General features: G+C 39.8%; 2 protein-coding genes across 3 annotated transcripts in view; one reads left to right on the plus strand and one right to left on the minus strand.

Moving 5' to 3' along the window:
- Nucleotides 1–10,309, plus strand: LOC130922636 (transmembrane protein 41A-B-like). Of its 2 annotated transcripts, XM_057847530.1 has the most exons (5): nt 1–342; nt 6,809–6,959; nt 7,078–7,239; nt 9,198–9,336; nt 9,403–10,309. In XM_057847530.1, exons 1-5 carry the CDS (start codon nt 200–202, stop codon nt 9,618–9,620), a joined length of 813 nt encoding a protein of 270 aa, XP_057703513.1. In that variant the 5' UTR covers nt 1–199; the 3' UTR covers nt 9,621–10,309. The 2 variants fall into 2 exon arrangements, with proteins under 2 accessions (XP_057703513.1, XP_057703514.1); XM_057847531.1 differs by lacking the exon at nt 9,198–9,336 and having other exon boundaries at nt 7,056–7,239.
- The window catches only part of LOC130922631 (integral membrane protein GPR155-like), a 19,653-nt gene continuing 10,976 nt past the window's right edge, over nt 8,810–17,486 (minus strand). Inside the window, exons 13-19 of the mRNA XM_057847520.1 lie at nt 15,218–15,305; nt 14,869–15,112; nt 14,723–14,800; nt 14,498–14,655; nt 11,904–12,064; nt 11,700–11,837; nt 8,810–11,635 (exon numbers count right to left, since the gene is read on the minus strand). Coding sequence (XP_057703503.1) covers nt 11,587–11,635; nt 11,700–11,837; nt 11,904–12,064; nt 14,498–14,655; nt 14,723–14,800; nt 14,869–15,112; nt 15,218–15,305 — 916 coding nt within the window. The 3' untranslated portion in view covers nt 8,810–11,586. The remainder of the gene's footprint in view (nt 11,636–11,699; nt 11,838–11,903; nt 12,065–14,497; nt 14,656–14,722; nt 14,801–14,868; nt 15,113–15,217; nt 15,306–17,486) is intronic.

The following is a 17,486-nucleotide window of genomic DNA, read 5'->3' on the forward strand; positions in this document are numbered from 1 at the left end:
GTCCTACCGGATAAAGTTCAGCCGGGTGTTACCTGATCCGTCGCCGTCATGGGTCGCGTGTCGGCGGGTAATAGACACCGAGCCTCCCCGGGGTCGTTCTGTCGTCCAGCTGTACCGCACCAAGACGCCGCCTGCCTCGTCTCCCTTCTTAAATTGTCGAGTCACTCAGCGTACCCACTCAAACTTGTCAGCCGGCGACATGCTGTCCTTCGCCGGTCTCGCGGCCACCGTGGCGGCAGCTAGCGTTTACCTCTACGTGCTCTCCACTCACCTCCCGCCGGCGGCTGAATACCTGCAGCCGGCCTCGCCTGGGGAGCCAGAGCCTGAGCCCCATTATTACAAGTAGGTCGAACGCAACCAAAAACTTCATCATTTAAATGTCCTCTATTTTAGGCTTGACTTTTAATTGTGTAGACTAGCGGTCTAACTAATTGTACTAATTTGATTTACGAGTTTCCTTCCATGATCAAGCTCGTAAGGCAAATTTCTTAGTTGTGATATTTCAATGAACTGAAATGCCATTAATGTGTTCCACCGCATCAATTGGCTACTATTGACAGTGGGGAACGTCCAATCCATTTTGACTGAGAGGCTAGGCAGCCATAACTCACCAGCCCATGGGCTAGAATTAATTGGGACATAAATAGACATGCGTAGAGGGTAGAAAAACACTCAAGACTAGAACCGGCCTTCATATGTAACCTAACTCTGTGGTCCTTGTTCAGCACCTGCCAGGCCTTATAACAGCACCACTTTCTATTGGTCGCAGGTCCCAACATACGATTGGTCAACACGCGCGCACGGGACCCAAAAACCTGTTCAGGATTTCGGGTGTCAGGATGGACACTTTCATTTTGGCCCAATATGTAACTCTCTCGCATAAACACTTGTCTTCTCTCCTAGTTGGCAAGCAGATTGTCTTTCGTCGGCGCTTCACAAATGCGTGTCAACTACTCAAACATTTTAAGAACATCCTTGATCATTTTTAGTTGCCTCCTTTGCTGTAATGAGTCAAAAATAGCTCACTTTCCAAGAATGCAGCAGCTTGTGTTGCCCAGTGGCAGCCAAAAAAATAAATCATCATCTAACTTAAGCTACTTGGACCTGACAAGGGCAATTTAAGTGCATTTCTTTTAACTATGGCATTTCCCTTAAAGATGATTAATATAGACTATATTTAGAAGAGACTATCAATCTTAGTATTTAGTCCTAAGAGCTACAATGGATCAAAGTATGGGGTCACAAAGTAATGTATGAGATTGATGATGACCGTGATTTGGTGTTGCGCCAGTTACAATTCTATACATAATATACATTACCATCAGGTGCAGACTGTGGTAAACTGGGCCACTTGGATTGGACACAGATTTATGTCTTTCGAGCCTCGCCACTACCTTGTGAATGATAATACAGGTAGTGCCCGGGTTACGACGTACCCGACTTGCGTGATTTCGACTTTACGACGCCGGAGTCTCCTCGGCCATTTTGTTTTTGCTCCCACGATTAAGTCACACGGCCGAGTGAGAGAGAGAGTGGAAGATTATGGTTTAGCTCGCTGTCTAACTGGGACTTGGCTCCAACGTCTTGGCGAGGACAGTACAAGGACGTATAATACATCTATTTTGATAGTTATTTTGAGATTTAAGAGGTATTTAGGGGTTACTTAAAGGGTTAATTCCGATTTACACGGAAATTAGGGTTTCGTCTCCAGCCTAGAAACGGAACTTGTTCGTAACCCGGGGACTACATGTAATCTATTTAACATTTTGTTTCAACAGTAAATAAAGACTTTCATTGATTTTGTTAAGTCACGGTTGCTAAATACACGTTGTGGGATTTGTCATGGATCTGAACTACTTAAATGAAATGTGCTGTATGATTGCTTTTATTTTTATTGCACTGCGGTAATTATTTCATGTTTGAAAAGAATAGTATAAAATAGAACAGAAAGCCTGTATTGTCAGAGTACAGAGTAAAATGAGAATTAAAGCTTCGCCATAGTGTGCACTACATAAAACAATACAACTAGACCCGGCAGCACGGGCGGGCATTAGGGGGCCGGTGTAGGTTCACTATCCTCTTCCCCTCACTATCCACTCGCTCTCACTATATGATTGGCCGAAGAGTCGAACTGCTCTCCCGTGATTGGCCGAAGAGTCGAAACGCTCTCCCGTGAAATGCCTGTTTAAAAATGTGTTGCTTGCATTGTTACTTCTTGCGTTCGCTTAAAAGTGCTCATTTAAAAAGGAAAATCGATGGATGATACTACACACAGAGCGTATTAATAACAAATGCTAAAGTTGTATATTCATATAGCAAGAATAAGGAACGTCACTGACAAGCACAGGCCCCCGCGAGTGGATAGTGAGGGGAATAGGATAGTGCGCCTACACCGGGCCCGCCCTGAGAGACTGCTGTGCCCGCCCTAGCTTGATTAGACTGTACTGTGTAATTTTTTTTAAAAAAATCTTCCACAAAAACCCACTCACACACGGAGAGGACGAACCCTCTATTCATCCTACCTTGACCTGTCGTCATTCAATTCAACCAATCTGAGCAGTGAATGATGGCAATTTCTAGCCAATCACAGATAAGGAGGGCGGGCCGAGTAGCCGGCCATTGGGTGCTCATGTTTATCAGTGCATATGTTATGTTTACGTTGAAGCACTTTAGTTGAATAAATGCACACAGAACTGCACCATTGTTTTTCGCACACCTGTCAAGTTGTACGGTTTCGGCATACTTTGTACAAATGAGCACTGATTTTTAAATGTGTACGCCATACGTTCAAAATCTGTACGTTTTTCGTGCATTACGTTTTTTTTTTTCTGCGGATTTTGTCACTGTTTCGGCAACGAGATAATGTGCGTTACGATGCATTACTACGTTGGTTGAATGACTCGAGAAAAGTCAGAGACACTGAGGGAGAAGAGTGTTGTGACACTGTAGCAAATGCGATGCTAGCCTAGGGGGCTCCAATATTTCCTGACTGTAGCCGACAGCCTACAATCTACGCCTAGATATCACATGCTTATAGAACTACATGTGAAATGACAGACGGCGGCGTAAATAAACATCCACCATTTTGAAGCGGTAGACTTCTCAGAAAGGCTCTGTTGTAGTGAACCGTCCTAGCGAACTTAAGTAACTTTTTATCTAAAATACTCCTAAATCAGCAAAATCTTAACTTGAATCTATCTTTAAATGATAAAACAGTTTTAAAACTTTAACATGTTGAAAGTAGACAGAAGGGAACTAATGCAAAAACGGTAGCAATTTTACCAACTTTAACAGTTGATTCACAATATTAAACGATTTCCAAACATAGCAAAGGTTACTATGTTGCTGTTGTTTTTTTTAAATGAAAAAAAAACATGAAAGGTAACACCAGTTACTTTTCCAAGTAACTAATTACTTTTACCTTCAGGTAACTGACTTACTAACTCAATTACTTTTTGGGAGATTTTGTAACTAATTTGTTGCTTTTTAAAAGAAAGATTAACAACACTGGTCATAAAAATGAAGTCTGCAAAATGAAAAGTGACGAAAGCGGAGATTTCATTCTGCCAATTCGTTGACGAACACAATTTGCCCGCAACTATTGTTGATCACTTCTCAAAATTAGCAAAAGAAATGTTCCCTGGCTCAAAGATTTCAGCGGTAAGTTAATTTTATCAATTGACTTTTTTAATGTATAATTGGACACACTAACGAAGTACCTTCAAGTCAAACTGAATTGCGAGCTGAAATGCCATGAAGTGCAGCCATCAAGACATAATAGAAACTGCCAATAGTACATACAATTATACCAACAACATACAATTATAACAAAAGTCACTGTTAAATTTTAGTAATCATGATGTAGCTGAAGATATTGTTTTTTGATTGCACCAGGTTATATGTTACAATATTACCAATAAATTCATATTATTTTTTAAAAAATTATTTTTGTTTCATATTGCATGCTACGTCACTATTTGTAAGATTGCCAACGGCCTCAGGTTGACAGGTATGTTTTCGTTTGTCTTGTAGATTTTACGATGAACTACCACTTGTGACTTCAGTGACAGAAAATATTTCAGTGCACTGATGTAGTAATGTATGGGTAATAAACCCAACGGTTCAGGCTAAATTTACGTTGAAGAAGTGTGCCCCCCCCCGACCCCAACCCCCCCCCCCAAAAAAAAATGTAATGCCCCCCCTGTAATTTCTTTCTGCAGCCGGGTCTGAATACAAGTCCAGTGGGCTAATATACAGTGCTGCTCGAAAGTTTGTGAACCCCACAGCGATGGTCAGATTTTTTGTAAAAAAAACTAAAATAACCTTATTAAATGTTAAATTATACCCAAATCCACAATACTGACATTCCAAATAATGGACTGAAACAAAAGAAATAGTTATATTGTCATTCTTTATTTAACAAAAGTGGTTGATTTAAGAAAAACTCAGATATCATGTGTGCAAAAGTATGTGAACCCCTTCAGTTAATAGGATATTGCGCCTCCTTTTGCAGAGATTACCTCAACCAAACGGTTTCTGTAGTGACTAATCAGCCTCTCACATCTACTTTGGGGGATTTTTGCCCATTCTTCCTTGCAGAACGCAGTCAGTTGAGAGAGGTTTGATGGGCGTCTGGCATGAACTGCTCGCTTCAGGTCCCGCCACAGCATTTCAATGGGATTTAGGTCAGGACTTTGACTGGGCCAGTCCAGAACACGAATCTTCTTCTTTTTCAGCCATTCCTTGGTTGTATTGCTGGAATGCTTTGGATCATTATCATGTTGCATGATCCACCTTCTGCCAAGCTTTAACTTCAAAACAGATGGCGTCAGGTTATGTTCTAGGATTTGACAATATTCCTCAGAATTCATGATTCCCTGGACTATGTGGAGTTGTCCAGGTCCTGAGGATGAAAAGCAAGCCCAGATCTTGACATTCCCACCTCCATGCTTCACTGTTGGGAGAAGGTTCTTTTGGTGGTATGCAGTGTTGACTTTTCGCCAGACATGGCGGTTTTGGTTGTGACCAAACAGTTCAATTTTGCACCTACATCAGTTGATGAAAACTCTTTTTAATTTAGTCTCGACAACACAACTGTTAAAAAAAAAAAAAAAAACTACTGAATTGATTGATTAGGAAATCAGGTTGAAATAATAGAAAATTCCAAAATGTTGAGGGGGTTCACAAACTTTTGAGCAGCACTGTATAAAAATACTGGTTACATTGTACACAGATTGGGAATACAGTGGAAAAGTGACTAGCAGCAAGAAGTGATGTGGTAATATAACGGTGCGTATATAGCAATTTACAGTACTCAGACTACGAGGCAGATGGCTAACTTGACAGATTATGCATAGATATTGATGTAACAGTGCACAAAGGCTATAATGTAACTGTGCAAATATTGCATATTCAGTACCCAGATTGAGACAGATGTCTGAGAACATATTACTTGGTGAGATGCATGTGACAATGTTGTGGCATTGGCAGTGCAATGACAGTGACATTTCAGTATGGTGACAGCTCTGGGAAAGTCTGTCTGTGTGTTTTGGCTGGCATGGCCCTGTAGCGCCTGCCAAAGGGCAACAAGTTGAAGAGGTAGAAGATGGGGTGTGTTAGTAAGGGATGTAAGGTTTTAGCGAAGCTAGAGTAAAAAGTATGCTCAAAATGATACTTTTTAGAGTTTTTTTTCTTTGTCTTACATGCAGCTCCTCTGCATACTTTATTCTAACTAATTGTACTATATTTTTATGTTCGCTCAATTTCATTTGTATTTCCCCATTATAACTGGAGTGATCATTTGCGAAAATGTCCTTGCGGAAGGGGACTTTAAACGCACCTCAGTTGTGGGGAAAAAAAGTGAGACTTTTCTGCATGCAGGAGAAAAAGCAAAATGAAACTGGGAAGGTTGAAAGACAACTTGGCAGTCCCACGTTTGAGCTGCAACAATAGTTTGCATAAGCTATATCATAGCACACAGGTTTAGTAAGAAGAAAATCCAAAGGCCGGCTACATTTCTTCGTTTCATGGAGGAGGAAAGTAGGACAAACAGTAGAAGACAGAGGAGGCGATGTGTAAGTGTAATATAGTAATTAAACGTGTTTAATGTATACGCATACAATTAATAACAGGATAGTTTTTTTTTTTTTTTTAATAGATTATCTTCTTTTATCCCATTTCATTTGTGGATTATTTTTCTTCCAAATTTTTTATACCACAAAAAATTGTTAGGACTCAATTTCAATACATGTTCAGGAAATAAAAATAAATATTCCTCCTTTACTGACAAAAAAAATATTATGAATTAAAAAAAAAAAAAAAAAGTTTAAGTACATTAAAGAATCAAGTGCATTACAGTAAAAAATGCATACAGCACCACAAATTGTTGTAAATCCTTTAAAATGCAATGTTCATAAAATGAATATATTAATAAACCCTGCTTTTGTCACTTTTTCTTTTTGATTTTGAAATTAATTTTAAAAATAGTACATTGGGGGTTACGTACATTCAGTACTGGAAATCAAAATGCATACACAGCACAGAACAGGCTTTATTTAAAGTAGTAATATCAATTTACCCAGTGTAAACACACATGCTCTATTTCCATTTTTGGTATGGGGGATTCTGGCTCAGCGTTATGTTATCGTCCCTAGACGACCGAAACACGCACATAAATGTATGGGTGACGAAATGGGGAAAAAAGGATTAAGCACATGTTACCACTTCCTGTATAAAGCCGTATATTCTATTTTCAATGTTTTGTGGTTTGCTGAAGGCAGCTCTAAAGTCTGGTTGTCTCACTCTCTAGACTTAAGTTCCCATCGGATCTCGATGAACTTCGGGAGCTTGCCGAAATGCTCAAGTTCTACAAACAGGAGCACCATGGCTACGTTCTGCTGCTTTTTTGCAGCGCTTACCTCTACAAGCAGTCCTTTGCCATTCCTGGTTCCTCCTTCCTGGTGAGACCCTGAATGCCAAATCTGACTTTGGTCTCGACTTTGTCGATCTGCAAATATGCCGACTTTTGAGTTGATGGATGCTGTCGACATCAAAAGGACGTCCGATCCTTTGTGGCAGAACATGTTAGCCGGCGCCATTTTCGGACCTTGGGAGGGCCTGGTTCTTGCGTGCCTTCTGACCACCACCGGCTCCACATTCTGCTACCTGCTGTCGTCCGCCTTTGGGAAGCAGCACGTGGTCCGCATCTTCCCGGACAAAGTGGCGCTACTACAAAGCAAGGTACGGTGATGTGGGGTTGTTGCTAGGCAAGATTCATGGAGAAAAAGAAAACAGGATTTAAAATTTAAATTCTTTTCAAATTCAGCAAAGCATAATAGGGGGTAGTGTTTAAGAAAACAAACAAACAAAAAAAAACATTATTATACAAAAGTAGGACACTTTTGTAGGCAGTAACTTTGGTATACGTAGTTGACAAAAAAACCACACATACAGTACCTCCGTAGGCCTTTGGCAGTTACCCTAAAAGGAATTGTTTAGGTTTTTTCCTCCGGATGTGGAAGTTGAACGCATGTGGATATGATCACGTTTTAATGTGAAAATTATAACATTTAACAAAAATTTTCATCTTTTTACTTGATGACTTGTCATTAATTTTAATGTGACCTGGTAATGCATTACATTACAATGTGAAACATTGGTTTAAACAAGAACATTTTAACATGAAATATCATATTTTAACTTGTCTGTTAATCAGGAAATCTGAGAAAGTGATAAACTATCAGGTTCAAATGTGAAAATTGTCGTGTTTTAAGTTTTAACGTAAAAATTATGCTACAATGTGAAAATGATCCCATCATAAGATAAAATGATGCTTTAATTTTGATAGATTGTGATTAGTTTTAAATAAGTTTAAAACTTTTTAATGTGAATTCACTTGTTTTAATTTAAAAACCTATCGGGTTCTAACTTGAAATAGTTATTAGTGTATTTTTAACATAAGTTTCAGACTTTAACATATTAACTGATAATGTGATCATTTTTCCATTTCACGTAATAACGTAAAACCTAACGTGATAACTTGTGATTAGTTTTGACATGATAAGTGCAAGACATTTTTTGTGAAACTCATCACGTTAACCGGACATAGCACGTTATAAAGCTAAACTTGTGTTCAGGTGTGACCACATTGTAACATTAAATCGATCACATTAAAATGTAAAATCACATTTTATTCTGAAAAGTATATCCATTATATTACAAATATTTACTTATAACTAGTGCTGCAACGATTAATCGATTAACTCAAGTAATTCGATTAGAAAAAAAGCTTCGCATCAAAATTTGCTGCTTTGAGGATTGATTTGAGTGATGTGTAATGGTTTGTTTTGAAAGTGTTGCATTTAGTTTTATTGATTTGGGTGGATACACTACCGTCTTGTGGCAACAGTGGATATGCCATAACTCGTCTAACATGGCTGAATCCAGCTGCTCCCTGTTAAGACAGACATAAGGTGTTTTTGTTTGCGCTAATATGTTTGTTTACGCATTCGTTATTTAGTTTAGAAGTATATTTAGAAGTTTTTTGGGGAAAAAAAAACAGGCATTTTATAGCATTTAGGCTAGTGGTCTTTTGCTATGCATGTTAGCCAATTGTTCTTTTGTTTTACGTAATTAGATTCTTATTTATTTATTTTTTTTATACTGTTTGGGGCTAAACTCGGGTATTTTAATTTAAATGTGTAATGAAAGTAATTTTGCATAGTTTGAAGAAACACTCAGGAATTGTATTTTGTATTCGCATGTAATCCTCTTTATAATGTGCAATCTTAGCAATCCAAAATGATGTTATTGCAGGCATTACCACTTGTTTGTTTTAAAAATCTTAAAATTTATTCTGCAATGCATTGAATGTTCGTAATCGATTACTTGATTATTCAAACTAAATAATCAAAAAAATTAATCAATAGTTGTAGCCCTACTTATAAGGTAAACTTGTTAAACGTGAGATATACGTATCACCATGATATGTGAAATTTATTCAGTTTTAACAATCATTACATTGAAACATGAAACCTTTCAATTAAAAACGTATAAGATACCTAACATCACTACTCACATGAAACTCATCCCATTTCCATGTCAAATTTATCACGTTGATATTTGTGATCTTTTGTAAACTTTTTTTTCCTGTTTGGGTATGACGCTTCCTTCCTTCCTCTCTTCCCACTCCATGTCAGGTAGAAGAAAACCGTAGCAGCTTATTCTTTTTCCTCCTTTTCCTGCGCTTCTTTCCCATGACCCCTAACTGGTTCCTTAACATCACCTGTCCTGTCCTCAACATCCCCATGCCCATCTTCTTCTTCTCAGTCTTCATCGGTGAGCGCCTCCGCAAACCACCAATGCTAGCTACAATCACTTCCCCACATTGTTTCATTCTCGCAGGTTTGATACCTTACAACTTCATCTGCGTGCGCACGGGCGCCATCCTTTCCGAGATCCACTCACTGGATGACATCTTCTCATGGGCCACACTGGCCCAGCTGCTGGCTATCGCGCTTGTGGCGCTGGTGCCGGGCGCGCTCATCAAGCGTTACGGTCAAACTCACCTCAAGGTGGAGGGAATGGACGCCACGCAGGACACCGATTGGAAGAGGCGATGACCAAAGTAAGACGAGGACTTTTAAAACTGTAGGTCGCAAGCCTTGACGTCTCTGTGAACAGAAAGCGGTGCCATTGACAGCAAATTATTATTTTAATTACATCTGTTTGCTTGCTCAACAAACATTTTTTATTTTACGTTGTTTTTTTTACGTCCTGTGAAGCACTTAAATGTCTTAATACTAAGATATTTTTTGAGTAACACATTTGTGTGTCTCTGAGGATGAGATTTTCAACTTTTCTTCTTTGACCAAATTTTGTAAACATGTCGAACAAATGGTACTGTCTTGTCCTTTTTTTTTTTTTTTTTTTTAAATTTCTGTCAAGAAAAATGCACAATAAACAGCACTTTTTGAAACCTTTTTAATTTTTTGGTACACTTTGTACACACGTCATGCACACGTGCACTCTTTTCACATGGGTGGAGATTACATGTGCAATTAGTAAACATAATGTAAAGATGCACAATGATATTTGTTTACAGAGATAAATATGGTCGTGAGGATATGTGCCATTTTTTAAAACACTGACTTGGATTAAAATCCCAAAATAAATAAAGACATTTCAATCATCTTTTTTGTCACAGTTCATGAAAGTAATTAGCAGCAACTCAACAGGAGGAAGTCGGATGCACACTAGTTCCAGTAATACAGTGCTTTCAACAAAATTTGGAACAAGAGCAGAAACTGAAAAGTAAGCCTTTAAAGTCCAAGGTTCATGCAAGACTTCAACTCAGTGAGCATCCAAAGGATTAGAAAGTATACTTGATTTTTAATAAATTGGTATATTCATTTACTTGTTTCCTTAATACTTACTTTCACCGCAATCCTTACTTCAATCAAGTCTTGCTGTACCTGAAATGCATTGTCTTAAATTGACTTCTTTCATTTAAAATTTTTAATGTATTTCTTCATTTTAATGTTTTTATTATTACTATTTAAAACTTTTCACTTTATATAAATATGGTGTATTTCTAAAGTAAATTTGGTTGTACTTTAGATTAATGATGTGTGAAAATAATTTAGAATCATCAATGTTTTTACACAGATTGTTTTTAATTCATTTGATTGGTTGATTTATTAACTCATTGGTTGCCATTGACGGCGATAGATGTCCAATCTATTGAACTGGGAGGTCTGACAGCGAATTAAGGGTTAGGGTTTAGGGTTGTCATCAATGCTCATTCGCTGCATGCACTCTCAATTCAAATGGATTGGATGTCAGTCGCTGTCAATGGTAGCCAATGAGTTAATATTTCACATTTCATCTTTTAATTTTCAAATCTATTTCTTAATTTGAGTTAAATCAAGTTAAACCATATCTGACTGTAATTAAAACATTTTTGAATGTTGTTGTTTTTTAAAATACAATACAATAAACAGATTTGAGACTGAGGAAAGTGTACCAAGTTTGGATTTCAGATAATGCAGTGCATATTCAAATATCAAATGCATGTTGCATATTTAATAATGAGAACACCGCCACGACATAAGTGGAAGTACCCAGCTGAAATGTTAACATTGGCTGCCATTGACAGTGACAGGCGTCCAATCCATTTGAACTGGGGGGACCGTCAACCACAGCCAATGAGTTAATGTGCCTAGATAAAAATACGTTTGTACCATTTCTTTGGTAACAAAGAAAGATAAAAATGCTCAAGTGTCAGTCGAGGTATTCATCTAACAATGCTTTCAATCTTTTTTCCCAAAAGCCTGTCATTTGAAAAAGTGGGCTATACTTCACATCCAATGAAGGTGTACCTAACATTATGTCTGTACTATAGTGCTTTAGAGTAAAAAAAAAAAAACATCTCAACAGGAGTAAATTGATCAGATGTGAAATCAGCGACCAACTTGATAGACGGAAGAACGGCACCGTAAGGCACTTTGTGAAGGGTTCATGGTGGTTGCTGCCTTTATGTCAGCTAGAAGTCATGCTGGTGTCGGTGCCGGTTCTAACTGATGGTCATCAGAGCAAGGATTCACCAGTCTGAGTGTTTGCACTCTCTCCTGAGGTACTGTGGGGTAGAAGTGCAAAAATTTAGCAGTAAGAAGAGAACACCAACACTAGTCGTCCCATACCTGCGCACGTGAACCAGCCCTTGCACACATTGCTCCTTGTGGTAGCGCACAAACTGTGTGCAGGTGAGTCGGACCTCCTCGCGAGCTACCGAAGGACAGTTCCCGTCCGCGTCTCGCCCTCGCCACAACGCCGAAAACCTTTTGGGACAAAGGCGGTATGGTGATCACCCTGTTTAAAATGTCTGGTGTCAGCAGTCTGCTCACCTTCTCTTGAAGGGCAGGACAATGAGGTGGCGGTCCAGGCCGAAGATCCCGAAAGACAGGAAGCCTTGACCGTAGTTGGCCACTGCGCAGAAGAACTGAAGCTCCAAGTAGAGGCGACCGGGGTCTTTGTTCAGCAGCCACCACAGACAGCTTGACACATTCTGCAATCGAAAGAAAATGTCTGAATGGACGCATGCTGACTAAGGCCATGTATACACGTAGTAGAGTATTTGGCAAAAAGAAGAACTGTTTCTAAGGTTTGGCCTACCATCCACAAGCACACGCTTATTTTAGGCATTGAAAACGAAGGTTCTTAAAGGTTATGTAACGGCAAAGGGGGTGTGAGACATCAATAGAACCGTTATGTGCCAAGATAACAAATATTGATAAAGTTAACAAAAAAATCAATCACATTACTGAGCAATTATCGAAAATAGATCGAAAATGACGAACATTTCCGAAAGTGTTCCGGAAACAGCCGAATGGGGCGGGGACGTCACAACAAGTGATTGACAGTCGAGGCGGAGCCAGGTGCCATTGTTTTTTTATCGATGAGAGAATAGCGTTCGGGTTTGTTTGACCAAAACATCACTAAAATGGTACAAAACTGCTGTGCTATGTGGTGTACAAATAGCTATTTATCGGAATATAGTATCCATGGGTTCCCGAACGCGAAAAAAAAAAAAGCTGGACTGCGCAGACAATAGGTAAAGTTCATCCGTGCAAAGAGGGCTAATTTTCTAGACCCAGCCTCCGGCACTGTTTTCTGTTATTTTCCACCTGAAAGCTTCTTGAACTATGGACAAGTGAAATCGGGTTTTGCCGCAAGATTGCTGCTCAAAGCAGATGCGGTGCCCACCATACACCAGCCTCCTAAATGTCCCGAGATATCAAGAAAGAGGACGATGACTGGCAAAGGAGGCTAAGGCTAAGCAAAGGAGGGGAGCAGCCAAGCTCGAAATGGCCAGAGTGAGTACTCTTTAATAATAAAAAATATATCACGCATTGGATACAGGACTGGACACATGTATAAATTATCGCTCGTAAAATATATAGAACAAATCCTCTGATCCCATTCATATTTGTGTCTGTTGGCAGAGCGAAAAACTATGATAGCCCAATAAATGATAATTATTCTATACATTATTTTGCGGTCACGGTGTATCAGCTTCACAAAAAGAAATGCAAAAAATATAATTCGTTGTTTCCCACACGATCTGCTGCCGATGTTTCATCAGTGTCATTGCTCCCCTCAATGACCGTTTCATTACGCTGCATTGGCGTTCGTTTAGGCTCAAATTGGTAACCTAAAACACCAATTAAAGCTTCGTAACTCTCCTCATCACCATTAGATGAACATTCGTTACGTCCTTCTACGTCGGATTCGTCGCTGAAACTAGAAACGAAATTGTCTGCCATCATCGCCGCCATTCAGTATTAAAGCACTGAGCCTTTTTTCTTGTTGAAGAAACACCCCTCACTGTCAATTCTGAATTCTCTTTTATTGACAACGAGGGGTGTTTCTTCATGAGGGAACCTGGAATATGTGCAGGACGAACACAATGCAACAGCATAAACAGCTCAAAACACCGCTAATTCTCCCCTCACTAGAAGGAATTATATTGATGCAGACAGGCGCTGCCCCCCTAGTGGCCGGTGGCACTCTCTTCACTTGAAATGACGTCACACACACAATCTGCCAGATCTTGGGCGCTGGTCGTTTTAGCTTGACAATCGAGCCAAATTTCTCTCATTTTCTTGTGTGTAATTACACGAAGAGGCATGATATGAATACAAAAGGCATGCGTTTATAGATAAAAGATGGAATATTAACATTTTCCCAGGGCATGACATACTCTTTAAAGACTCCGTCCCAAGTGAAGATGTGCGAATTTTGTGTTTGTGGCGCCATCATGTGGACACTGATAATCGAAGATTTAACTGTGGAAACATCACTACTGACTGCGACAAACTTTGTTCCTACGTCACACATGAGACCAATGTTTACACTGAGATTTAATTATTACAAACTCTCGCAGTGCTCCATATTGAACAACACATCCTAAGGATGGTGGTATTATGGACAATAATTTTTCGTGCACTGTTATGAATGTACCTAAAAATGAATGAATGCGGTTGGCTGTGGATTTTTTTTTTTTCTATAAACGTGCTGGTGTGGACGTAATTATTTTTTCAGGACGTAGTAGGGCATGATCCTCGGTTTAAAAAAAAAAAAAAAAACAAAAAACTGCTAGGTGTAGACATGCCTAAGTACAAAGTTGGTTGAACGTCCCATAACAGATGCATTTAAAAAAAATGATCGAAGAAATTTCATAGACTAGTAATACAAAGAAGAAATATACATATGTGAATTCTCCCTACTATAAAAAGCTGAAAAATCAATTCAAATATATACTGCATATATTGGCTACTCATCACTTCATTTTATCTGCTGCTGATATTGTTTAGGGCTGTGGGGAGCTGTAGTAAAAACCAGATTACAGAACAGAAAGTCCTAACAAAGTACCGCTACTGTATACCACTACTGACTACAATTCATATTTTCATAATAATATCCATGAGTAATTTCTTACTGCTAGCAGGCTGACGGTAAGCAGTAGACAGAGTAAAACGTGTCTGACTGTCTGCTTGTCATCCATGGCTTGTCGATGCTCAGGCACAGTTAAATTGAGCATCTGTTCTGAAGAAGACGAACTCTGCTGATGACCGTCGCACAGCGCTTCCGTGTGGCCTGTAGAGGACATTGCATAAAATTGCCAATCAAAATTATAGCCATAAAAAAAATACTCATGTCTTGCCTGTGCTGTGGCAGCGATTCCTTTGTGTGCTGGTGATCATATCTGGCATGGACTGGAGCAGGGGAGGCGTGTGGAGGTCTAACACAAAAATAATTATTACCATTCTTAATTAACCTCTCTTTTAAGCAAGCACAAACATAAGCTACCTGAGTTAACACTGCAGGCGGAAGGAGAAAGTTCCCCCAAGTGCTCTTGTTGCTGCGGCTGTTGTTGCTGTAGTGAGTCCTCCATACCAGCAGGAACCCTTAGCAGCTCTTCACCGGAGGTGAGCGGCACCGTGCGGCTCAGCACGTGGTAGCCTCGTTGCTCACGTTCTCCCTGGCTGAGGCCCATCAGAGAAACCGCGGCGAGTACCAAACTGACTGCCAGCACTACCGCCGTGCTAATAATCTGCAAAGAAAAATTGACATTCATTTGCAATTGTTTTTGACTTATCATATTTGGATTTTAAAAAATAGTAACAAGAGTAAATGTTTCTGAATGTGTGTGCCTAACCTGGGCTTTGCCGTAGAAGAAAGCCGAGTCGATGGAGTCGGTCCTCTGGCCTGTTAACAAAAGACCTCCCACCACGAAGAAAGGCACCCTGAACACATAACCATTCATTACAATAATAAAATGAAATGGGACGGAGACATTCTTCCTCGTCAAAATGTGTATGAAATTTTAGCACATAAAATAAATATACTGTATATAATATATGAAACACAAAAAATATCTTACATTATCGACTGAATCCAGATAAGTTACTTAACGTTTTTACATCTTTTATAAATTTTCCCAGTATGGAGGGCCAGGATAAAAAAAATACAGTATATAAATACAAAATAAGTAATTAAATTTGTCATTAAATGTTATTGTTCCACTATTTATGTATTTATAAGGGATGAGACTTTAATATGTTAATAACGATTAATTAATTACAAGATTTAAGGAGTTAAAAAAAAAAAAAGAACGCATTGTAATTGCAGGTTAGGTTTTAAACATGGAAGCTTTAAACAAGATGGAACCTTTGTCAGTGCACTATTTCCTGGTAAACTAATTAATCTGGCCGAAACATTAGCTCGGCGAACAGCTACCAAAAGACGGGATGCGCATTTCATGTAAAATATACTGTAACTTGATTTAAAAATGATTCATTAGTCATCATTTACGCACGAAACTCAAGTTTGCGAGGATGTTCTGGACGTGTGTTGTTAAGCAATGCTTGCTGATTTACGTTTCCTAATAAATCAAGTTCCCTCTTCATTGCCAAATTAATAGCGTGGAGAACTTGGCTGAGGAAATTCTATTCATCATTAATAACACACTTTACGTCTCCATCCATCCATCTTCAACAGCTTATCTGAAGTCGGGTCCCGAGGTCATCTGGCTCCTCTCAATGCGGAGGAGAAGTGGCTCAATTCCAAGGCCCTCCCGGATGACCGAGCTTCTCACCTTATCTCTAAGGGAGAGCCCGGACACCCTTTGGAGGAAACTCATTTTGGCCTCTTGTATAGCTCTCAAGCCAGTGTCGAGATATAATTCTTCCACCTGGATCTGGCCCGAGGTCTCCTCTCAGCTGGACATGTCAGGACCACATCCCTAGGGATCCACCTTGGTAGTATCAGGACCAGATGCCCGTACCAACTCAATTGACTCCTTTCTACGCGAAGGAGCAGCGATTCGACTCTGAGCCTCTCACAGATAGCATCGTTTTTCACCATTCTCTAAGGGAGACGCCAGCAATTTGCCTGATAAAACCCATTTTGTCTGCTTGTACCCGGGATCTTGTTCTTTCGGTCATGACCATAGGTAAGGGTAGGAACGAAGATCGAACGGTACATGAAGAGCTTTGTCTCTCGGCTTGGCTCCCTGTTCGTTGCAACAGTGTGATAAAGCAACTGCTATACCGCTCCTGCTGCCCCGATTCTCCGTCCAATCTCATGCTCCATTTTTGCCTCAGTTGTGAACAAGACCCAAAGATACTTGAACTCCTTCAGAACCTCATTCCCTACCAATTCACAGATTTCCTGCAGAGACCCATGGCCTCAAATTTGGAGGTGCTGATGCTCATCCCCACCACTTCACACTCGTCTGCAAACCGATCCAGTGAATGTTGCAGGTCACAGGCTGATGACAATGTAAACAGGACTACATCATCTGCAAAAAGCAACGATGCAATCTTCAGCCCACCAAACTATAAACCCTCTCCGCCACGACTACGCCTCGATATCCTATCATTGAAAATCACGAACAGAAGTGGTGACAAAGTGCAACCCTGGCGTAGGCCAACACCTACTTGGAACAAGTCTGACTTCCAAGGACACAGACACAACTCTCACTTTGGGTTATACAGGGGTATACTGAGGAGTGGCCCACTCACCCCATACTCCTGCAGTACCTCCCACAGTATATCCCGGGCAGAGGTTGCGCTAGACTTTTTCGTTGTCTGTCATTTTGACTGACAGGGTCATAAAAATCCGGTCATAATCTATTTTTACCCGTCACTTACATTTTTTAAATGATGATAATGACATTGTGGTGACCCTTTGTTTGGCATAATTCACCTTCCGTACTTGTGTCTTCATTTGGCCGAGCGCGTTACCGGCTACGACAGTCACGTGACAGAGACACTTAAGAGCCGCGCGCGGTCCCCTCACTATCCACTCGCTCTCGCTATATGATTGGCCGAAGAGTCGAAATGCTCTCCCGTAAAATGCCTGTTTAAAAATGTTCCCGTTGTTACTTCTTGCGTTCGCTTATAAGTGCCCATTTAAAAAGGAAA

This window comes from Corythoichthys intestinalis, chromosome 10 (genome assembly GCF_030265065.1).
Source record: "Corythoichthys intestinalis isolate RoL2023-P3 chromosome 10, ASM3026506v1, whole genome shotgun sequence".
Lineage (NCBI taxonomy): Eukaryota > Metazoa > Chordata > Actinopteri > Syngnathiformes > Syngnathidae > Corythoichthys > Corythoichthys intestinalis.

Coding starts and splice junctions, on each gene's coding strand:
- LOC130922636 (XM_057847530.1), top strand. CDS start 200: ATGCTGTCCTTCGCCGGTCTCGCGGCCACCGTGGCGGCAGCTAGCGTT. Junction 6,960..7,077: donor TTCCTGGTTCCTCCTTCCTG/GTGAGACCCTGA, acceptor CCTTTGTGGCAG/AACATGTTAGCCGGCGCCAT. Junction 7,240..9,197: donor TGGCGCTACTACAAAGCAAG/GTACGGTGATGT, acceptor ACTCCATGTCAG/GTAGAAGAAAACCGTAGCAG.